The sequence below is a fragment of the Octopus bimaculoides genome, chromosome 6 (assembly GCF_046866305.1).
Source record: "Octopus bimaculoides isolate indiv1 chromosome 6, ASM4686630v1, whole genome shotgun sequence".
In the NCBI taxonomy this organism is placed as follows: domain Eukaryota; kingdom Metazoa; phylum Mollusca; class Cephalopoda; order Octopoda; family Octopodidae; genus Octopus; species Octopus bimaculoides.
This window is the reverse complement of record NC_142933.1, coordinates 58,920,295-58,944,074: the sequence shown is the minus strand read 5'-3', so window position 1 is coordinate 58,944,074 and position 23,780 is coordinate 58,920,295. Positions and strand designations below refer to the sequence as shown.

Below are 23,780 nucleotides of genomic sequence, written 5' to 3'. Positions count from 1 at the left end.
AATTTGTATATTTAAAAGAGGCAGAAACTTCAAACTCGATATATCCAAGATCGATTTATTCTGGAAAATTATATATATATATATATATATATATATATATATATATAATGTGCTTCCAGTTTTTTTGAGGAAAGACGTGCTTTTTCTTTCTCCTGAAACAACCAAGAGGGATTCCTTAAATTGACGAAGAAATCTGCTAAAACTGCCAAAAAATGTAGTACTTGTTATTTTATAACGGTCTACTATAATATATCGCTTAAAAAAAAAAACGTAATATATGACACTAAAAGTTTAATATAGTACATTAAAATCTGTAATGCAAGCTAGATTTATCCTTGTAAAAACCACATGGTGATAAATCATATAGGATCAGATGAATTCATTTTTCTTTCGCTCTGTCAGATCAATGGTTCTACAGAAGCCATTGTTTTCCAGTGCAGCAGTGATGATGTTGTTTGGCGGATTGCTGCTAGGAATCATCTATGCTCACAACAGATAATTCAATTCTTTGCTCTCCCACTTTGGTGCCATCTTCGTTTCTTAAGCCCAGAGGGGGAATAGAGGATAGAGAGGAAGTGAGAAATAGTGGGAGGTAGAGAAGAAACACAGAGGGGGGATAGGGAAAGAGGGAGGGAGACATGAAAGAAAGAGAAAGGATACGAAGAAAGAGAGAGGGTGATATGAAAAAAGAGAAAGGGTGATTGCGGCCGCGTGTAAGAAGAAAAAAATTGTTTTTGAAAGAAAACTTCTTTGTACAAGAACAAGGATTGGAATTTTACCTCTTGCGAATAAGTATCCTTCTCATTTTGTTTATTTTCTTTTATCTTTGATAATACTGGATAAAACTTTTTCTCTCTCTCACTATAATCTTTCATTGAACTTTTCTCACAGCGATCTCTTCGTTTTACATTCTATTTGAAAAATAGAACTCATTACGAAACCCCTTTTTTTTTTCACTATTGTTTCTTTTTTTTTTTTTTTCACTTTATCTCTTTTACCTATCTAGATTTATAAATTTTTTTCCGCTTTTCTACATATCTTCACTACCTGCTCCCCCTCTCTCTTTCATACCTACCTCTTCCTCTCTCCTTCCCTCACATATATTCCTCCCCTTCCCGCTTCTCTCTTTACACCTACCTCTCTCAATCTCTCTTCCATATTTTCCTCTTTTACTCATTTCTCTCCATCCCTTTCATATCTTCCCCCTTTTCTCACTTCTCTTTCCCTTTTTTGTCTCTCTCAACATCTACCTCTCCTCCTATCACCTCACCTTCTCCCTCATATACTTCTCATTTTTCCCCTTATCTCACACTGTCTCTCCTTCACTCTGTCTTTCTCTTTCCATCCTCTCCCTCACTGTCTCTTTCCCTCCACTCCTTCACTGTCTCTCTTTCTCATCTCCTCCTCTCCCTCACTCTGTCTCACTTTCTCTCCCCCTACTCTACCTCCCTCTGTTGAGCTAACACCCCACACCCCCTCTCTTTCTTTCATATCGCCCTTTCTTTTTCCTTCATATCTCCCTCTCTCGTTCTCTATTTCCCCCCTTTGTGTTTCTTCTTTTCAACCTCCCTCTAGTTCTCACTTCTTCTCTCTCCTCTACTCCCCCTCTGGGCTTAAAAAATGAAGATGGCACCAAAGTGGGAGAAGAAAGAATTGTATCTTCTGTTACGAGCATGGATGATTGATAGTGGCGATCCGCCAAACAACATCATCACTGCTGCACTGGAAAACAATGCCTTCTGATCAGATAGAGCAGAAGAAAAATGTATTCATCCGATCCTATACGCTGATCAGACCACACATTGACACTCTTGATGTCATAATGGAAAACTACTGTGGCAAGGCTGATAAGAATAGAGAGCAGGAAACAAAAACCAGAAGTCTCTTTGATCCAGTGGTTCCTCAAAAGAATGGATCCCCACCCCAGTGAACGAGCAGGCTGAAAAGGATACAGGAGCCAAGGAAGCAGCAACTAGAAGCCCCTCTGTGCCAGTGGTCCTACAAAGGAACAGAGTCCTCGCCCCATTGAACAACCAGAGGAATGAAAATCTTACCACAAGAAAAGGAAGGACATAACACGAGCACAAGCATAAAGAAGGATGAGGAGAAAAATGAAAAGGCAAAAATGAAATAACCAAAACCAAAACCCCAACCCACCAAACAAAAAACAGAAAACTCAAACATGGAGGATCCAATGCAATCGAAAACCCTAGAAGAGAGAAGAAATTTGGAAGGCACTAAAGACCTGGAAGTTTTACCTGCAAGGCAAATGTTGGCACGGCAAAGACGGTAAAAACTGCTGGTTTGCTCACCTAAGATCCCGCCAAAACTACAGGGGCCTTAAGGAGAAAAACTTCCTTGAAGAAAGACACCAAAGAAAAAAAAAACAAAGAATAAAATACAAAGAATAAAATACAAAGAAAAAAATACAAAAGCAGAGCGCTCTTCAGATGTTATGCGAAAGGTAGCAGCTGAGCAAGTCTTTTTTGTGCATGGTGAAAAAGATTATGCAGCAGCTGACCTGGCTACATCAAGTGCAAACAAGGAACCTTGCCCACCACTATGCAAGACCAACACAGTCAACAGACACGAGATGGCCTCCCCTAACACCTGCACAGTCATCATGCCAATATTTTTTCTAAATATTGGGGGGACTGTTGCATCATAACAAAAGCAAACTTTTTTTCTGAGAGACCTTGTTGCAGGCAATCAAGCACTATGCATAGCACTCGTGGAAACTCACCTCAGCCCTGACATAGAGAATGCAGAAGTACACATACCAAAATATACCATACTGTGAACAGACAGAAGGGAAAGGAGCCATGGTGGAGTTGCTGTATACATCCCTGATGACCTCACAAACCAGGTCTTACTGTCATACTCAAATTCGGTATGTGACACTCTAATTGTATACATAAGACAACACAATATAGTCATATGCAATACATCTCGCCCACTGGATGCTCCAAACCACATAGACAAGTTTGAAGATTGGCTCACAAGAATTAAAGAAATCCTCGTAAAACTGGAACACCACGTGAGCATATTTCTCATAGGTGACTTCAACTTCCCCAATGTCAAATGGTCTGAAGGCCTCATGCTGTCAGGAATCACTCATTGCAAACAAGCACAGGTGGAGTCCCTGCTCATGAAGCAAGTTATACTCAGACAAACTAGGGTGAATAACATTTTGGATCTCTGCTTCACAAACAATATGGACATCAATCATGATGTGAAAGTGATGCCAACATTAGTCTCGGATCACAACATAACAGAGCTGTCTGTGTTTGGGCCGAAAGTAGCCAGAGACATACAGCTTAAAGGAAGCACCTGAAATCTCTCCACGCTGAACTTCCACAAAGCAGACCGAAAATCGATCCAAAATGAGATCCTCAGACATAACTGGCCAAAATGTCTCTCCACACCAAACATTGGCATGAAACTAGAATATTTCATGTCTGTTATGCAAACCATATGCCAGAAATATATCCCAGAGCACAAGGCCAACACAAGGAACAAGATTCCAAAAGAAGATCCACATGAGACACGGACAAAGGTTGCAAATTGCCTCAACCAACATTCTAAAAGTAGCGAAAAGTCCTGCCTAAAAACAACACTGATGGAGATTGAAAAAAGCCTGCAACAATCCTATGTGAGGGAGAGAATCCTAGGTTATAAAAAACATTAAGTCAAACTCAAAAGCCTTCTTTTATTACGCGTAAGAAACAGCCTCAGTACGCTGAAAGATAGGACCCCTCTTCAAAAAGGATGGCTCCCTCACAGACAGTCTAACTAGGATCAGTGAGGTACTGAATGAGCAATTCAAAAGTGTCTTCACCACTCCGTTGGAGCACAGACAAGTGAACGAACCAGTGGACTTCTTTGCTACCTCCCCTATAACCAGAGAGGCAGTTACAATGGAATATATCAACATTAGCGAAGATGTACTACTAGCTATAGAGAAAGTGGACACAAACTCAACTGCTGGTCCAGATGGGTTCCCAGCAATCCTCCTTAAATCGTGTAAGCATGCCCTGGCAAAACCCCTCCAGATCCTCTTCCAGAGCTTTCTCGCAAATGGCAGACTGCCAAGCAAGCTGAAGGAAGGAATAATATGCCCAATCCATAAAGGGAGAAGCAGAGCAGATGCCAAAAATTATTGGCTTATCTCTCTGACTTCACACATCAGCAAAGTCATGGAAAGGATAGTCAGAAGAAAACTAATCGCATTCCTTGAAGAAAATAACTTGCTGAGTGATACCCAACATGGCTTTCGACCAGGTAGGAGCTGCCTGACCCAGCTCTTACAACATTATGACTGGGTGTTGAGGCAGTTACTCAACAACTCAAATGTGGATGTAATATACCTTTATTTTGCAAAAGCTTTTGACAGAGTGGATCATGGTGTGATATGCCACAAACTGCGTGATCTCGGCATAGCTGGAAAACTTGGCGAGTGGTTTACATGACTTTCTGAAAAATAGAAGCCAGGCAGTAGTGGTCAATGGAGCTACCTCAATAAAAACACAAATATTGAGCAGTGTTCCACAGGTACTGTCTTGGGACCACAGCTTTTCATAGTGGCCCTCTCAGATATGCCCTCAACTGCCCAGATAGCCACCCTTGCTAGCTACAGAGATGATAGGAAAGACTGGCAGAAAATACAGAACCCCAGCGATTGTTGCACATCTGCAACAGGAGTTGGACTCAATTAACAGATGGGCTGAGGATAATAATATTCAAATTAATGCTGAAAAATTCCAAGCCTTGCACTACCAGTGTACAAAACTGAAAATGAAACTTACAGGGTACACTGGTCCAGAGGGAATTACAATCCCAGAGCCTAAACCATTGAGGGACCTGGGTATCGACATGAGTGATGATACCTCTTTTCAAGTACACATTACCAGGATGGCAACAAAGTGCAGACGACTGGCTGGATGGATCCAGAGAATATTTAGAACCAGAGATAAGGAAACCATGACGGTCCTCTGGAGGATATTCGTCCTCAGCCACCTGGATTACTGCTCCCAGTTATGGTCACCGAACAGTGTAAAATTAACAGCAGACCTTGAAGTAATCCAGAGAAGATTCACAAAGAAGATTGTCTCATTGCAACAGCTCAGCTACTGGGAAAGCTGAAACAGTGAAGACTCTACTCTCTGGAGCAAGGCAGGAGAGGCATGCAGTAATATACATGTGGAAGATCCTGGAAGGAATTGTGCCAAATTTTGGCATTGAAAGCTATACCAATGCCAGAACATAGTGCCAAAGATCCCAGCAATGCCATTGCACTTCAAGACTACTTACGGCAACAGCATGGGTTTCAGGGGCCCACATCATTTTAATATTTTCCCAATGAATCTGAGGAACCTGCACAAAGTGGATGTAGGCGTTTGCAGATCAAAAATGGACCTCTTCCTCTTGAGAGTCCCAGATGAACCTACCTCACGGCAAGAGGTGCAAATGAGGGTAGCTACATTAAACTCCATTCTTCACCAAGTGCCACATTTTAGAGGAGGCTCTCAGTAATAAGAGTATAGCAAAACGGTGGCCACAGCTCTGAGCTGAAACTACAAAAATATATATATTTCTAATCCTCCAATTCCGCTGTCCCCTACCCATCTCTCCTTCCATGTGACTGGTGTCTGGCCAACCATGATCCTTCTTTTTGAGCCTGAATGATAAGTATACATATATATATATATATATCATCATCATCATCATTTAACGTCCACTATCCATGCTAGCATGGGTTGCACGATTTGACTGAGGACTGCTGAAAACCAGATGGCTACACCAGGCTCCAATCTGATTTGGCAGAGTTTCTACAGCTGGATGCCCTTCCTAACGCCAACCACTCAGAGAATGTAGTGGGTGCTTTTACGTGCCACCGGCACGAAGGTCAGTCAGGGGGTACTGGCAACAGCCATGCTCAAAATGGTGTATTTTACATGCTACCTGCACAGGAGCCAGTCCAGCGGGACTGGCAACGAACTCGCTCGAATGTCTTTTCACAAGTTCCAGGAAGGCGACGTTGGTAACGGTCACACTCAAATGGTGCTATTTATGTGCCACCGGCACGAAGCCAGGCAGCTGGTGCTCTGGCAATGATCACGCTCGGACAGTGCTCTTAGTGAATTACTGGTACTGGTGCCATCACGATTTCGCTTTCGCTTGCCGTGTTTAGTGTTCAATGAAGACGTTGGCATGGGTGCCAGTCTACAAATTTAGTTCGATTTCGATTTCGATTTCACTTGCCTCAACAGGTCTTCGCAAGAAGGAATGTTACGCATAAGTGGGCTGGCTACAACTCTGGCAAGGCCTTGGATTTTGGTCTCACTTGCTCTGCCGGGTCTTCTCACGCACAGCATATTTTCAACGGTCTCGGTCAGAAGTCATTGCCTTGGTTAGACCTAAAGTTCAGAAGTTGTGCTTCACCACCTCATCCCGGGTCTTCCTGAGCCTGCCTCTTCCATGGGTTCCCTCAACCGCTAGGGTGTGGCACATACAGCTATCATCATCCATTCTTGCCACATGTCCATACCAGTGCAATCGTCTCTCTTGCACACAACTGATGCTTCTTAGGTTCAACTTTTCTCTCAAGATACTTACACTCTGTCGGGTATGCACATTGACATTACTCATTCAATTGGAGCATACTGGCTTCATTCCTTGCGAGCTTATGCATGTCCTCAGCAGTCAAGGCCCATGTTTCACTGCCATGTAGCATGGCTGTTTGTACACATGCGTCATACAGTCTGCCTTTTACTCTGAGCGAGAGGCCCTTTGTCACCAGCAGAAGTAAGAGCTCTCTGAACTTTGCCCAGGCTATTCTTATTCTAGCAGCTACACTTTCAGCACATCCTACTAACTTGGTCACCCAGATAGCGGAAGCTATCAACTACCTCTAGTTTTTCTCCCTGGAATGAGACAGAAGTTGTTTTCTGGACATTTTCAGTGTTTATTGCACCTGAACATCTGCTACATACAAAAACTAACTTCCTAGTTAACCTGCGTTTGATATTGCTGCACCTCTTATGTGTCCATAGCTTGTACTGGGTACATCTTATAGTGTTTCTACCTACATTTTTTCTGCAGATCAAGCAGGGCCATCCACATGAAGGGGTCTGTGTTTTGTCTACCTTCCTACTTATTAGAACTTTGGTTTTAGCTAAGTTGAACCTAAGGCCCTTCGATTCTAGTCCTTGCTTCCACACCTGAAACTTCTCCTGTAGTTCTAATAGTGATTCAGCAATTAGTGCAAGGTCATCAGCATAGAGGAGCTCCCAGGGGCATCCTGTCTTGGATTCTTCTGTTATCGCCTGGAGGACAATGATAAATAGGAGGGAGCTGAGGACAGAACCTTGGTGGACCCCTACCTCTACCTGGAATTCTTCACTGTACTCATTGCCAACCCTCACCTTACTGACAGTGTCTCTGTACATGGCTCGCACAGCTCTCACTAACCATTCTCCTATCCCTAGTTTCCTCATTGACCACCAGATAATGGATCGGTAGACCCTGTCAAAGGCTTTCTCCATGTCAACGAAAGCCAGATACAGAGGTTTATCCTTGGCTAGGTATTTCTCCTGCAGCTGTCTTACCAGAAATATAGCATCAGTGGTGCTTTTCCCTGGCACAAACCCAAACTGCATCTCATCTAAATTGATTCGCTCCCTAATTAGTTGGGCTATAGCCCTCTCCATGACTTTCATTACCTGATGTAACAGCTTGATACCTCTGTAATTATTTGTATCTAAAGCGTCACTTTTACCTTTGTAGCAGTTGACTATGGTGCTGCTACACCAGTCATTGGGTATATATATATATATATATATATCTACAAATGCTAACTTATCCTAAAATAATTACAAAAATTAGTCTTACCTTTGTAAAATGTCTGCCACAAGGGCAGCCCAACAGCCATCATGACTAAAGGCATACTAAAATGGAAAAGAGGAAGAAAATTGGAATTAAACTTAAATATATAAGCAGTGTATGATTCAAATTAAAGAAAACATTAAAGAAATAACTATGTACATTTAATAATGATCAGAAGAGAAAAATTTTTTTTTAATGAAATGCTCTAACACAAAATTACTAAATATAATTTTTGAATGACTTTTAATGTTTTCAGAGCACTAATACGGGATGACTTATTATCACAATGTTGACTGCTTTAATTAATTGTCAAAGTATATGATTAATACTTGGTTGCCTTTATTAAATTTAACAATTCACAAATCAGGAAAGGTACAACTTCTAATTAGTCAGGAGGCTGAATGTAGTGAACCAATTTCTAATCACCTTCCAAATTGAAACAATATGCCTGATACAAAAGACAGGATGACCACAACTAGAAATACCTAATAATTGTTCTTTTTCTGTTTGTTTTTCAATTCACTAATTCCAAGTGAATGGTCTTGTGAAACAAGTGCACATCAAGCAACTCAACAATAATCAATCAATCATTGAAATGGAAAATTTAATTTACAGTTAGTACAGAAAGATGAATGTAAAATAGTAGACAATAATTGTGATATGGTAGCATTATTTATTACCAGAGTGTTAGCTGTCATACAACAGATAACTTTGGAAGTATACATTTGCCACCATGGGTGATAGGTGGCAAATAACTATGAATGTTTGGAAATATTTAAATATACTTTCTACTCTACTTTTCCTAAGAGAGCATCCAAAAAGAAACATTTTAATATCTCATTTGTGAAATTTGAATGAATGTTTTAGGAAATATAACAATTTGAATGGTCAGTGAAATGGTCAAAATCTTGCCTAATTAGCCTAAATGAATAAATTAGCCATATTTATGATGCCATTTCTTTCAAACTGAGGTGATGACCATCTTCAAATTACAAAAATTAATAGTGATCATAGCATACCAGTTGCCTATTTTTTTTTAGGTTCTTGGAAAGAAACTATCTTTTTTTGGCAAGTTAAAAAAATATTTATGTATAGCCTATTTTGTTACAAGTTACAAACAATTTTGCAGTGCTTACAGACCTAGTTAAATCCAAAGGTACAAGTCACTGGGACTTGAGTTTTGTCACATTGTAGTTAGTATAGAACTACATAAATCCTGAAATTTTGGAATATGACATTTCAATAAAATTTTAATGGACCACTAAAAATGGCTATAAATCGCAGAATTTCAGATCAGGATGCCCACGTAAGTTGGATTTTCTCCTTTTTGACAGGGGTTTTTCCATTTTTTTTTCTTTTTTGCATAGCAGTCTTGGAAATGATCGGGGTAGGCTTTTTATGAAAATAGATTCTGAAAAATTTATGATACCCCATCCACTCAAGACAAATTTTGGCCAATTCTGTTTGCACTACACACTTTAAAAAAGAATGGGAGAAGCCTTGCATTAAAAAAGATGAAAAAAAAATTGAAAATATTTTAAAACAAAAGATGGGAGGGGAGAGGAACTACAGACTTGTAACATAGGGGGCTACTGGGAATTCCTGCGGGACAGCTTGCTCAGTGCCACAGACCAAATCTGCGACTGGTGCAAAGTCCCATCCCGACCTAGGGTGACATGGTGGTGGAACACTGCCGTGGACAAGGCCATTAGAGCAAAGAAACAGGCCTGATAGGCCTGGAAGAGTGGGGATAGCAGGGAACTGTATCAAATAGCCAGAAGGGAAGCTAGGAGACAGGTATATCTAGCAGCAGAAAAGAAGGAGTTTGCCTATGCTCAGCGATGTAAGGACCAAAGACTTGAAGAGTTTTGGATTGCAAGACAGTATGCGAGAGAAAATTGCGATGTCATAGGAAAAAAATGTGTCTACATGGATGATGGTGCACTTGCATTCAATGATTCTGCAAAGAAAGAGGCTTGGAGATGCTGTTATGAAAGATTGCTGAACATGGGGAATAAATGAGAGAAGGAGAATCTGCCAAATGTTGACCAAACTAAGAGATCAGCTGTCTGAATCAACAATACCTTGGTAGATAACACAATTAAGGATATGAAGGCAGGGAAAGGCCCTGGCCCATCAGGAATCACTACTGAGATGCTTAAAATATCTGGCGGTGTGGGTTACGGTCTACTCACCTGTATTGTAAATCAGGTGATTCACAAAGGAGTCACATGCAATGACTGGTGTAGCAGCACAATAGTCAACTACTACAAAGGTAAAGGTGATGCCGTAGAAATTATAACAGAAGTATCAAATTGCTGAATCAGGTAATGAAAGTTACAGAGAGGGTCATAGCCTAACTAATTAAGGAGAGAGTTAGTCTAGATGAGTGCAGTTTGGCTTTGTGCTAGGAAGAAGCACTACTGATGCTATATTTCTGGTAAGGCAGCTGCAGGAGGAATACATAGCCAAAGATAAACCTCTGTACCTGGCTTTCATTGACTTGGAGAAAACTTTTGACAGGGTCCTCCGATCCCTTATCTGGTGGTCAATGCAGAAACTAGGGATAGACGAGTGGTTGGTGAGAACAGTACAAGCCATGTACAGGAATGCTGTCAGTAAGGTGAGGATTGGCAATGAGTACAGCAAAGAATTCAAGGTACAAGTAGAGGTTCACCAAGGATCAGTCCACAGCCCCCTCTTGTTCATCATAGTCTTCCAGGAAATAACAGAGGAATTTAAGACAGGCTGCCTCTGGGAGCTCCTCTATGCTGATAACCTTTTTCATACAGCTGAATCACTACCAGAACTAGAGAAGAAGTTTCAGGTATGAAAGCAAGGTCTAGAATCAAAGGACCTTAGAGTTAACCAAGCAATAACCAAAGTCAGGCTATCCTTCATTGTAATTATAATTCTTGTCAACTGAAGCACATGCTTTTGTTTACATTTAATCGGCCTTTTCCGTAAAGGAGGGATGGGAAATGACTGGGGAAGATGGTACGGTGAGCCTTTCTGCTTTGCATAACCACTGACTAGAGAGGAAGTTGCTGGATTTGCAAAGTCAGTGTGCATGTACAACAGAGTATAAGCAGCTTGAGAGAAAAGTTGGGCATAAGAGAGACAACTGGACGAGGACAGATGTGTAAAGAAGTGCTGATCTCTAACTGTGGAAGGAACCTATGGTAGAGGTAGGCTCAGAAAGACATGGGACAAGGTGGTGAAGCATGATCTTTGAAGTCTGGGCCTCACAGAGGCAATGACTAGTGATCGAGACCTTTGGTGATATGCTGCACTTGAGAAGACCTGTCAAGCCAAGTGAAATCATGGTTGTGGTTAATGTTGGTGTCACGTAACTGGCACCCATGTTGGTGGCATGTAAAAAGCACCAATCAAGCATTGAGCCTCACAAAGGCAAGGTGACCAATGCTGGTGGCATGTCAAAAATACCTTTTGAGTGTTGGGCCTCATAGAGGCAATGACAAATGATCGAGACCTTTGGCAGTATTCCATGCTTGAGAAGATGACCCATCAAGCCAAGTAAAATCATAGTCATAGCAGATACTGGTGTCATACAAATGGCACCTGTACTGGTGGCATGTAAAAAGCACCTTTTGAGCATTGGGCCTCACTGAGGCAAGGTGGCCAATGCCAGTAACACGTGAAAAGTACTTTGCAAGTGTTGGGTCTCATGGAGGCAATGACAAATGACTGAAACCTTTAACATTATGCCATGCTCGGGAAGAAGACCCATCAAGCCAAGTATAATCAGTCAAATAGTCCAACCCATGCCAGCATGGACAATTGATATTAAATGATGATGATGACTTTTAAATGAAAAAATGTTTGATTTTGGGGGATACTTAGCTTTTAATTTTAGCTTATCCCACAACCACCTGATACCTTTCTCAGAGTTGCATGTAGATGTAGATTAAAAAACAAACAAAATGTGTAAACTAATTCCTTGCTTTAAATATTAAAAACATAAATTGAAGGCATTAACAACATCTGTAACTTATAGTAAACTTGTAGGAGAGAGGTTAAAAAAAAATACCCTAAAAACAAATATGTAAATGTTGTAATCCAACATCAGACTGTTATAACGTCCATTCCACTTTTTTTTGCTTGTGCATCTGGGTTCAATTATTTGTAGTGGTGTTGGTAATTGAAAAGTATCATATAACTATTCCATTGGTTCTTCCATTCTCTTGGGTTCGCTCTCAACAAATTATTTTTTTAGTTGATTTATGTGTCTCTTGTATACCTATTTCTTCCTTTTACCAAGTATAGCATTTTTCCTATGCATTTGATAATCATGCTGTCTTCCCAACTTTGTTTTCCATTCTAATGTACCCTAACAAACACATTTTTACCAATTTTGATATATTTTGCTGTATTATTCATTGCAATTTTTCTTTTCTTACCAGGTTAATGTTGGTGTCACGTAACTGGCACCCATGTTGGTGGCATGTAAAAAGCACCAATCAAGCATTGAGCCTCACAAAGGCAAGGTGACCAATGCTGGTGGCATGTCAAAAATACCTTTTGAGTGTTGGGCCTCATAGAGGCAATGACAAATGATCGAGACCTTTGGCAGTATTCCATGCTTGAGAAGATGACCCATCAAGCCAAGTAAAATCATAGTCATAGCAGATACTGGTGTCATACAAATGGCACCTGTACTGGTGGCATGTAAAAAGCACCATTTGTCAAAGACTGATTTTATTTCCCTCACAAACATCAGCTCTGCTGGTGACATACCTGGTGTGTTTGGATTTGGTGTCACTCGGTATACTCTTAGAAATTGTTGTAGCGCTACCTCATCTGTGACATCCTTATCTGACTTTCATAGGGCTCTCTTGAATGTGTTGACAAAGTGTTCTGGGATGGAACTTGTTCTACAGCAAACATTTTACAAAACATTTTAAACTCAAAAAGACAGAAAATCTGTTCCATTATCAGACACTATAGTGTCTGGGACACCAATTCTCGTAAACAGCTTATGTAGAAAGTTTGTTGTAGTTGAGGAGGTTGGCTTTTTACGCTTACAAATTTCTGGCCTTTTAGAGAAACTATCTACTACCACTAAGTAGTATGAACCGTTTAAGGGATCAGTGAAATCAATGTGTAGTCTTGACCATGGAACATCTACTTTTGGCCAAAGTTCACTTTTTATCATCAGCAGTTTTGTTGCTAGAGCACATACTCTGTGGCCTTTCACTAAATTTTCAATTTCTCTATCTATTTTTGGCCAGTACATTAAAGCTTTCATCCTCGAAATACCAGGATGTCCAACAAAGAATTCCCTCAACATTTTCTTTTGAAGTGTTTCAGGTATTATTACTCTTTGTGCGTACATCAGCACACTATCACCTATCAGAAATTGAGTATAAGTTCACATCTCGATTTCATTTTGCACCAATCCGGTTCCTATTTATTAATGGCTAGTAAGTGTAATCATTCTTCTTCTTGGATATGTAAGTATGCCTCCGAGAGGTTTAATTTTGAGAAGAATTACCCTCCATTCAATTTTGTGAACACTTCCTCAGGAATCGGCAATGGATAGCTATGTGAGCTTAAGTAATCATTTAAACCCATTGAAAAATCTGCACAAACTCATAACTTACTATTTTTCTTTTATACATAGACCATCTTCTCGATTAGGTTTTCAAGTTCTTTATTTACCTGTTCTGGCACTGCAAACAGTACATTATGTCTTGGCTTAAATACAGGTATTGCACTTTGTTTTACTACAATTTTTGCCTTTGTTTTTGTGTAGCAGCCCACTTCATCCAAGAATAAAAATTTTACTTTTCATTTCAATCCCTCAGCTGCATTTGGACCTTTGACTGAACTGACTATATTTCCATATTGTTGAAATAAGGAAGGAGCCACTTTTACACCGAAGGTCTAATTTTAAGAAGAATTATCCTCCATTCAATTTTGTGAACACTTCCTCAGGAAAACACTTATGGGTGAATTCCACAATTTGAGCGGTATCATCCACTCTATGCCGAACAAATTTACTGAATTTTTTAACATACTATTGCCATTTTCATTTGGTCATGAAATGTCATATTACACACAAATTCACCTAGAAAATACAATCTTTTACCTGTAATACCGTGTGCTACTTTTTGTAGATTTACTTAATTTTGGCTTACCAATAAACTTCCAAGTTTCTTCATTCACAATGGTAATATCACTTCCAGTATCTAACTGCATTTTTATTCTTATATTTTCAATTTCCACATTTATGAATTTCTTCTTTGTCACAATACCATTTTCTTTCAACAACATCTTGTTAACTCTTTTTTCTTTGTTCTAACATTTTGCCATCTTGGTTTTACAGTGCGCTTTTATGTGTCCAATTTTACCACAACAGAAACATTCTACTTTCTTAAATGGACAGTTTTTTCTCAGGTGTAGACCTCTACATGCAAAACATGGGTTTGTTTCCTGACTTTTGTTCTGTTCATACCGTATTTTAGTGCATGCTTGATTTCTATTCTGCCTGTTTTGCACTTGTTTCACTTGGGAGCAATCTTTATGTTCAATTTTCTCTGTGTTGTGCCTTAGATTTACTATTCTTTCACAATCTTCTGACACGTGTTGTAAGGTTATAGCTTGGTTTTGTTCCAGCCTAGAGAGAATTCCTGTTCTTACTTTTGCGTCTTTTTCTGCAGTTAGTCTCTGAGTAAATATCAGGCACTTGAACATGTCTGGTGTTAACTCATCCAGTTTGAACTTTTCACATTCTCTGTTAACTCTACCAGCATATGTGATGTAGTCCTCCTCATTGTTCTTTTCTAGGTTCAAACATTTCCAGTGTGTATTGAACAACAAGCTTTCCTTGCAAAAAATGTTACACAATATCTCTATTGTATTTCTAAAGTTTATGCCAGAAGGTTTATTTGGGAGTACAAAATTGCTGTCAGTTTTCTTAGGATTAAATGCGTCTTCATATTGTCGTCCCAATCATTGCACTTTTTATTGAAGATCTGTTCACATTTTCCATAATACCCTTTAAAGGTAACTCCTGTCTGGTTCATACTTAAATTCCGTTATTGAATTTGCAACAGTCAGGCAAGGACATCTTTTCAGCATTTTTGGACAGCTTACTATTCATTAATTACAGCATTTGTTGTAATAGTAATTTTTGTTGTTCTTGCAGTAGTAATTGTTGATGATGTTGTTGTTCTTGTAGTTGCTGCTGCTGTAATAGTAATTGTTGCTCTTGTTGTTGTTTTTGCAACTTGAGCAAACCGGCTCATAATTCTTCCATAATTTTATGGCTTTGCATAATGTGAAATTTGCACAAAAAACTTTTGCGATTTTCGTAACTCTTTGTGAGTTTGTTAATTTCTCATCACCACTGTTGTAATCCAACGTCAGACTGTTGTAATGTCCACTTTGGTATAGTGGTGTAATTAGTTAGACAAGTAAAGACATGACTATCTATAAACGACTTGCCAACTTCTCGATGCTTTGACTGCCTACGTCACAGTATTTGTAATGACTATCACATACCACTTGTTATGTGGGAGGGATGTTCCATGTTTATTATTATTATTCCCACAACACTACTCCAGTGTCAACACCACAGCCAGAGAGGATGATCAGTCTGGTACCAACAACACTGAAGAGGTAACCAACAGCCCCAGTGCCAACACCACAGCCAGAGAAGATTACCAGACCAGTACCAATGACAATGAGGAAGTAACAGGCCCTGCACTCTATGTTATCAGCAGCGGCACCCACACCACTGCCAGCAGCAACAGCACCACCCCTATGTCCAGATACAGTCACCATGGTGAAAACAACTGCAGTGACAACAGACATTCCACAATGTGCCATAATGATAGCAGCCCCAGCTACACTGGTAACACCAACAACATCCCCAAGTCCAGAAGATCTTGGAACAACCAGGCCCCTTTCCTAATGGGAGCTAGCACTGCAAAATCTGCATTGCTGAGAGAGCCAAAATTCTTAAAAACTATGTTAAGCCTGGCTCGTTGAACACTTGTAAAGAAATATGTACACAATGTCTCTATTTCAAGCGCTACCACCTGCAAAATTGCGATTATCTTTGCAGATTAGGCTTGTAAGAGACCTTACAACCCCACTTCCAATTAATTGACGGTCCTGAGCAAACAACTCATCCTCATGAATGGTTTTTTTCTTTCTCTGATAGATATTTTGACCAACTGACCACAGCGTTTTTGTACCTGTGCGAGATGAAGAGTTAAATTTGTCTTTGCATAGAGTCTGATGAGCTGTCCACAAGGCTGCAGCTTTCCTGGATGCAAAACCATTGGTCACTCTATGACCAATATCTATATCTGTCTATCTATCTATCTATCTATCTATATATATATATATGTACTGGAGTAAGCACATAAATGTGAAACAAGATGGATAAAAGAGTACTCAAATATCAGAGGTAGAGTAATATGCTTTATTAAAAGCATCAGAAATATCACAAAAACTGTTACGCAGAGTTTCACATTCCCATTCATAGGACAAAACTGTCCTACGAACGGAAACATGAAATTCTAAGTAACAGTTTTTGTGATATTTCTGCTGCTTTTAATAAAGTATATATAAATGTATCATCGTTTAACGTCTACTTTCCATGCTAGCATGGGTTGGACGGTTTGACTGAGGACTGGTGAACCAGATGGCTACACCAGGCTCCGATCTGATTTGGCAGAGTTTCTACAGCTGGATGCCCTCCCTAACACCAACAACTCCAAGAGTGTAGTGGGTGCTTTTACGTGCCACTGGCACGAATGCCAGTCAGGTGGTATTTTACGTGCCACCGGCACAGGAGCTAGTCCAGCAGCACTGGCAATGATCTTGCTCGAATGTCTTTACACGTGCCACCGGCACAAGTGCGAGGAAGGCGACGCTGGGCACAGGTGCCATCATGATTTCCCTTTCGCTCGCCCCAACAGGTCTTCGCAAGCCGAGTTTCGTGTCCAATGAAGGAGATGACGTTGGCATGGGTGCCAGTTGTTGAATTTAGTTCGATTTCGATTTCACTTGCCTTAACAGGTCTTCGCAAGTGGAGTTTAGTGTCCAATGAAGGAAGGTACGCATAAGTGGGCTGGCTACACCCCTGGCAGAGGCTTTGGAGTTAGGTCTCACTTGGCTTGCTGGGTCTTCTCATGCACGGCATATTTTCAACGGTCTCGGTCAGAAGTCATTGCCTTGGTGAGACCTAAAGTTCAGAGGTCGTGCTTCACCACCTCATCCCATGTCTTCCTCAACGTACTTACACTCTGTCTAGTATGCACACTGACATTACTCATCCATTGGAGCATACTGGCTTCATTTCTTGCGAGCCTACGCATGTCTTCGGCAGTCACAACCCACGTTTCACTGCCATGAAGCATGGCTGTTCCTACACATGCATCATACAGTCTGCCTTTTACTCTGAGCGAGAGGCCCTTTGTCACCGGCAGAGGTAAGAGCTCTCTGAACTTTGCCCAGGCTATTCTTATTCTAGCAGCTACACTTTCAGCGCACACTCCCCCACAAATAACTTGCTCACCTAGATATCGGAAGCTATCAACCATTTCTAGTTTTTCTCCCTCGAATGTGGGAGAAGTTGTTTTCTGCATATTTAGTGTTTATAACTCCTGAACATCTGCCACATACAAAAACTAACTTCCTAGTTAACCTTCCTTTGATATTGCTGCACCTCTTATGTGTCCATAGCTTGCACTGGGTGCATCTTATAGAGTTTCTACCTACACCTTTTCTACAGATCAAGCAGGGCCATCTACCTGAAGGTGTTTGTGATTTTTCTACCTTCCTACTTATTAGGACTTTGGTTTTAGCTAGGTTGACTCTAAGGCCCTTCGATTCTAGTCCTTGCTTCCACACCTGAAACTTCTCTTCTAGTTCTGATAGTGACTCAGCAATTAATGCAAGGTCATCAGCATAGAGGATCTCCCAGGGGCATCCTGTCTTGAATTCCTGTTATAGCCTGGAGGGCTATGATAAAAAGAAGGGGGTTGAGGACAGAACCTTGGTGGACCCCTACCTCTACCCGGAGTTCTTCACTGTACTCATTGCCAACCCTCACCTTACTAACAGCGTCTCTGTACATGGCTCGCACAGCTCTCACTAACCATTCCTCTATCCCTAGTTTCCTCATTGACCACCAGATGAGGGATCGGGGGACCCTGTTAAAGGCTTTCTCCATGTCAACGAAAGCCAGGTACAGAGGTTTATCCTTGGCTAGGTATTTCTCCTGAAGCTGTCTCACCAGAAATATAGCATCAGTGGTGCTTTTCCCAGGCACGAACCCAAACTGCATCTCATCTAAACTGACCCGCTCCCTGAGTAGTTGGGCTATGACCCTCTCCATGACTTTCATTACTTGATCTAACAACTTGATACCCCTGTAATTATTTGTATCTAAAGCGTCACCTTTACCTTTGTAGCAGTTGACTACAGTGCTGCTACACCAGTCATTGGGTATGACTCCTTCGTGTATCAGCTGGTTAACAATACGGGTGACTAGGCTATATTCGACAATGTGAAGTAAATGCAAGGCAAGTCACAAGAAATAAATATATGAATATATAGACTTATCTTGCATTCAATATTTCAAGAAATTATCAAATGTTGCTGATGTGTATGTATGTGAGCATGTGTGTAGTGGACATGCATGGAAAGGTATTGCTATAGCAACCAGCTAGCTTCCTTGATATTTGTTTTCCTTTGGTGTATGAGCATGGCCTCAGAGATTCTGAGGTTACCCCTATTCCACGGTGTTGCCCTGATGTGCACTGTGAATTCCTAGGTTTGGCATTTCTGTAGATATTTCTTCGTGGAAGTGTCTGCCAGCATGTGTTCCTTTAGGCATCTATGCAGTTTGTTTCTTGTGCTACCAATGTAGGATTTGCCACAGATGGTCTTGTATACAACATAGATCCTCTGGCACAATTCAGGGTCATTGATGAGGCAGTTCAATACTGTGCATTCCTCAGAGTAGTGAGAGGTGTTGTTCTTGGACAGAGCTTTTCTCAGGGAAGGGCCAGAGTGCACTATCTGTATGTTGAGTCCTTCCCTGCGAACTGTGAGCTGTATCGGTGCAGTAGTTCTCTTGTCAAAATGTGGTAGCTTTAGGAAGCTACATGCTGGACTTGGGAGTATGATGGTTCTTCCAGGTTTTATTGATCCTGATGCTCTTTAGGTGCTGTTGTTTATTTAAAGATGGTGGGTAGCCATTCAGGGTTAGGTCTCTGAGGAACTGCTTGGTGTTGATGGCTTTGTCGGTTGCTTCACTGCAATTGTTGTTTATACATGCAATCTTGTTTCTCACATATGCAATTTTGGATCTAACGGGTAAGGCTGATTGGTAGTGGACAAAAAGTTTTCTGCTAGCGGTTTCTCTGTAGAAGTTGGCAAATATGGAGCCTTCCTATGTGATCCTGAGTTGAAAGTCGAGAAGAGAGAGGGTTCCGGATGTTCAATCTTGAATTTGATATTTATGTCGATGTTATTGAAGGTCTGGTGTATGTTAATGGCCTCATCCATGGAGGACGTATTGATAAGGATGTCATCAATGTACCTGGAGAAGAAGGTGCATGAGCGGCAGGTATTGAGTGCTGTACGTTCTAGCTTATCCATGTACATGATGACAAGCAGGCCTGAAAGACTAGATCCCATATGTAGGCCAGAAGTTTGTAAATCACACCTTTATATTGGAAATAGGTGTTACTAATAGGGTTGAACAGAAAGAACACAACAAGGAGAAAATGTTAGACAAAAGCAGAGCAAATGGGAAACTTGATGAAAACTTAACGGATGGGAAATTTAGACAAAGGAATATTTGCAGCTGAGTTTTCCTCATCAGTCAATGACCCAAAACATCATAGTGGTTTCATGCCATTACCATTGAGACCACTCAATTTTGGAGGTGCCAGTGCTGTTATTAAGCTACTGGGAAAAAGCTAGTGAATGTATACTCAGACAGAAACAAACAAGACATTATAAAAATACAACAGACAAAGAATTATGCATATACTAGCAGAGGCACCCAGCATTGCCTGAGAATGAAATTTTTTCTTACATATTGGAAGAAAAAAGCAAAATATATTGTATAGAAATTTGTTATTGAAAATTTAATTTATTCTTGAATTGGGATACAATTTATTCTTTAATTGGGAAATGAATTCTGAATTCATAATACAAAATAATAATGATAATAATAATAATAATAATAATAATAATTATAATAACAATAATAATAATTATAATAACAATAGTAATAAACGAAAATACAAAATTTACCACTTTTATGAAAGGAAATAAATTCTACCATTTTATTTTGAAGAAAATTATGTAAGAGCTGGGTAAACAACATACTTTCATTTTCTGGTTTGGAGCATAGACAAATACACCAGAATGGAGTAAAAACTTAAAAAATGTTTTTATTAACAATTTTCCTGAGGAGACAGAGTCTATCCATAGTCTTTCTCAGGAAGCGAAACCATTAGACTTTTTCTTCTTATTTTTTCCAGCATGCTTGTTTGAAGCGATCACTGCAGAAACAAACCATTATGCAGAATGTAAACTAGCTGGAAAAAAAGATAGCTTGTAGTTTCCCACAACCGTAGAAGAAATACGGGCATTTTTTGCCATAAACATTATTATGGGTATTAGACAGTTACCCAGAATTACAAATTACTGGAGCAATCAGGAACCTTTTGGTGATCAGTATGTTTCCAGTATTATGATCCAAATACGATTTGTGAAACTGAACCAATATTTATATGTGAGAGACACTAGCATTACCCCAGTATGTGGAGAACCAAACTTTGATCCCTTATTTAAAATAAGACCCCTCATCGACTGCGTTCAAAATGCATATAAAACATTTTACAACCCTGAAAGGTACTTATCCATTGAGGTATAAAGGAAGGGAAAGCTTCCGACCGTATATGCCAGGAAAGCCCACGAAATGGGGGATTAAAGTTTGGAAAATTTGTGAAGCAAATACTGGGTACTGCTGTGGATTTAGCTTTTATACAGGAAAAAGAGACAATAATGTTAGTCAGCATGGCCTAGGGTACGATGTGGTCTGAAATTTATCACTTCCATACCCTAACCAGGGCCATATATTATTTTTTGACTGATTTTCTAGTTCAGTCAATCTTGTGGAAGATTTAGAAGCAGTGGTAATGTATACACGTGCTACAGTAATTGCTTGTAGAAAAGGGCTGTTGTTGGATATAAAAAAAGCAAAATTAAAAAAAAGGTGAAACAGTCCAGTGGCAAAAAGGCTAACGACTGCATACAGAGATAAGAGGCAGGTAAATTTTCTATCTACCAGTGCACAACTATGTGTAGATGAAAATGGCACCCCATTTGTGAACCTTGATTATAACAGATACATGGGTGGTGTGGATTGGCTGAACCAGATGATGAATTATTATCTGGTTGGTAGACCAAGCAATAAATGGTGGCGATACCTGGTTTGGTATATAGTAAACATGAGCATTGTAAATGCATTTATATTATATACCAAATCAGGAGGGGCTTGCAAGCGGTGCAACCATCTGCAGTTCCGAGTAGATGTAGCAACGCAGTTTAGGACAGGTTATTCCTCCAAAAAAAATAACTGCAGGAAGGATAAGCAAAGTCTGCCAGAGAGATCTCCCTCTGAGTTCAGCTGATCTACATAAATTAGAGAAAATCGGGGGTCGCAAAAGGCAGTGCTGTGAATGTCTACATCAACAAAGAAAAACTCCCAGTTGACAGCCAGTTGAAACGCCTTTCTAATGTGCATTTCTACAAGATTGCACTATGTAGAGTGGGATGTTTTACAACTTTTCATGATAGAAATATTGTATGAATATTGTATATATGTATAATTAGATTGTATAAATATTTTTCAAATTTAGTTTTACTTTTTTAATTTACCTGAAAGGTAAAGTTTTGATTTAAGTTTTGATTTAATTTTGATTGTAAATCTTTATATATGTTCTTGTGTATTCATGTATGTGTGTGAGTATATATCATTTAGTTGATGTATTTAATTTTGTAGTTTTCTTCAAAAACAAATTCCAGTATTTCAGTTTATTTTTACGTTTATGGTACACCTGTTCTTCTGTGCATTAAATTCAACTGATAATCTAGTGATGTGCACAATTCTTCTATATCAAAATTTTGTTGCATATCCAATTGAATATTAGCTGATGACTTATTTTCTATGGTAATGTTTAAACAAAATTTAAATATTTTTACATTTTGCTCAGTTTACTTGGATTTACCTGTAATTAGAGTAACTTTGAGACAAAAATTATGCAATAGAATTGGATAAGAACCCTTTCTTCAATCATGTTCCAGATATCACATTAATATGTTGATAAGTAAAAAAGTTAGTTGTTTAATGAAACTATTATTTTAGAATTTAATTGAAACTCATGAGGGGTGTATTTTGGTCAGAAATATAGTAACAAAAGGGTTAATTTGGTTCTGAGTGTATTTTTTACAAAGGATGGAGTGGTGTTTATTGCTTTCATTTTCACTTATACCACTGTCGTTGCTATTTTTGCTTCTATTTAAGTAGAAAATAACTAATTTTTTATTATTCAGGGAGGATATAATGCTTGCTAAATTATGTGTAAGACTATAACCTATCCTTATTGTACAATTATTTATAAGTTTAGAATACCTATTATTCTTATCAAAATGCTTATTCATAATGTTGAATAATTGCTTAGCTAAGTCTGTTTTTATTTGCATTGCACCAGATCCTATCTCCTGATTTACCAGTAGTCTCTTCATGGTTAGTGTGTTTATTGATATTATTTATCCTACATGCATTAACCCTTGTTGCAGGTGGCACATAAAATACACCATTTCGAGCGTGGCCGTTGCCAGTACCTCCTGACTGGCCTTCGTGTTGGTGGCACGTAAAAGCACCCACTACACTCTCGGAGTGGTTGGCGTTAGGAAGGGCATCCAGCTGTAGAAACTCTGCCAAATCAGATTGGAGCCTGGTGTAGCCATCTGGTTCACCAGTCCTCAGTCAAATCGTCCAACCCATGCTAGCATGGAAAGCGGACGTTAAACGATTATGATGATGATGATGAACCGTCCATAAAAATGGTTAAATTTGTTTACAAAGTGTTTTAAAATAAATGCAAATAAAATAGAATAAAGTAAAACAAGAAAAAAAATAAAGTATGCATATAACAGTCGAAGGCTTTCTTAAAATGATGTAGGGATCTATACAATATTCTTGCAACGCAAAATAAATCATTTATAATGCAGTACAAATCCAATAGTAAGATTGCACAATGGTTACAAGGAGTCAAACATTATCAAAAAAATATATACTACCCATATGGTATGTTATTTGCCAACATTTTAAATTTGGACGCATGTCTACATGAATTTAAACGTTTGCGTCTTTGGTTCAGAGCTTTCCTTAACTTGGAATAAGATATGGAACTTTTCCAACAAACACAACTCACATTTAATTGGTCTTTTATGGGCACCGTGCCTGTAAGGTGATGCTCTACCTAAAATCCTCCATGTCATGTTGAAAGGTTGGGCTTCGTTTTCTTATATATTTGTTGTTGTAGTATTGTCTAAAATAACCTAGCTACGATTGTACCTACATTAGGGAGGGTAGAGTAAGAAATTCGAACTGCATGACAAGAAAAAATTCTACTATATCTGTGGGAAGAAGGGAAATTTTTTTGTAAACTATTCATAAATTTTTTGTAAATATTCGTGGATATTGCACAGTTGAAAAGGATATTTAGCCAGATAGGGTTTTTATTTTTACTCTTAAATTTATTGTGTGAGTGAATATAGGATATACTTTTATTACTATTATTTTCCAGGACAATATTATTATTATGATTCGT

At 39.3% G+C, this 23,780-nt stretch overlaps 1 protein-coding gene across 6 annotated transcripts in view; it reads right to left on the bottom strand.

Moving 5' to 3' along the window:
* LOC106881399 (isoamyl acetate-hydrolyzing esterase 1 homolog) overlaps positions 1–23,780 on the bottom strand; it is a 214,722-nt gene that overhangs the window by 118,448 nt on the left and 72,494 nt on the right. For all 6 annotated transcript variants that reach the window (XR_008264422.2, XR_016242282.1, XR_016242283.1 and 3 more), the window contains exon 2: positions 7,891–7,946. Coding sequence is in view for 3 of the 6 variants with exons in the window: in XM_052968750.2 (XP_052824710.1) it covers positions 7,891–7,946 (56 nt within the window). In the remaining 3 variants the exon portion in view is untranslated. The remainder of the gene's footprint in view (positions 1–7,890; positions 7,947–23,780) is intronic.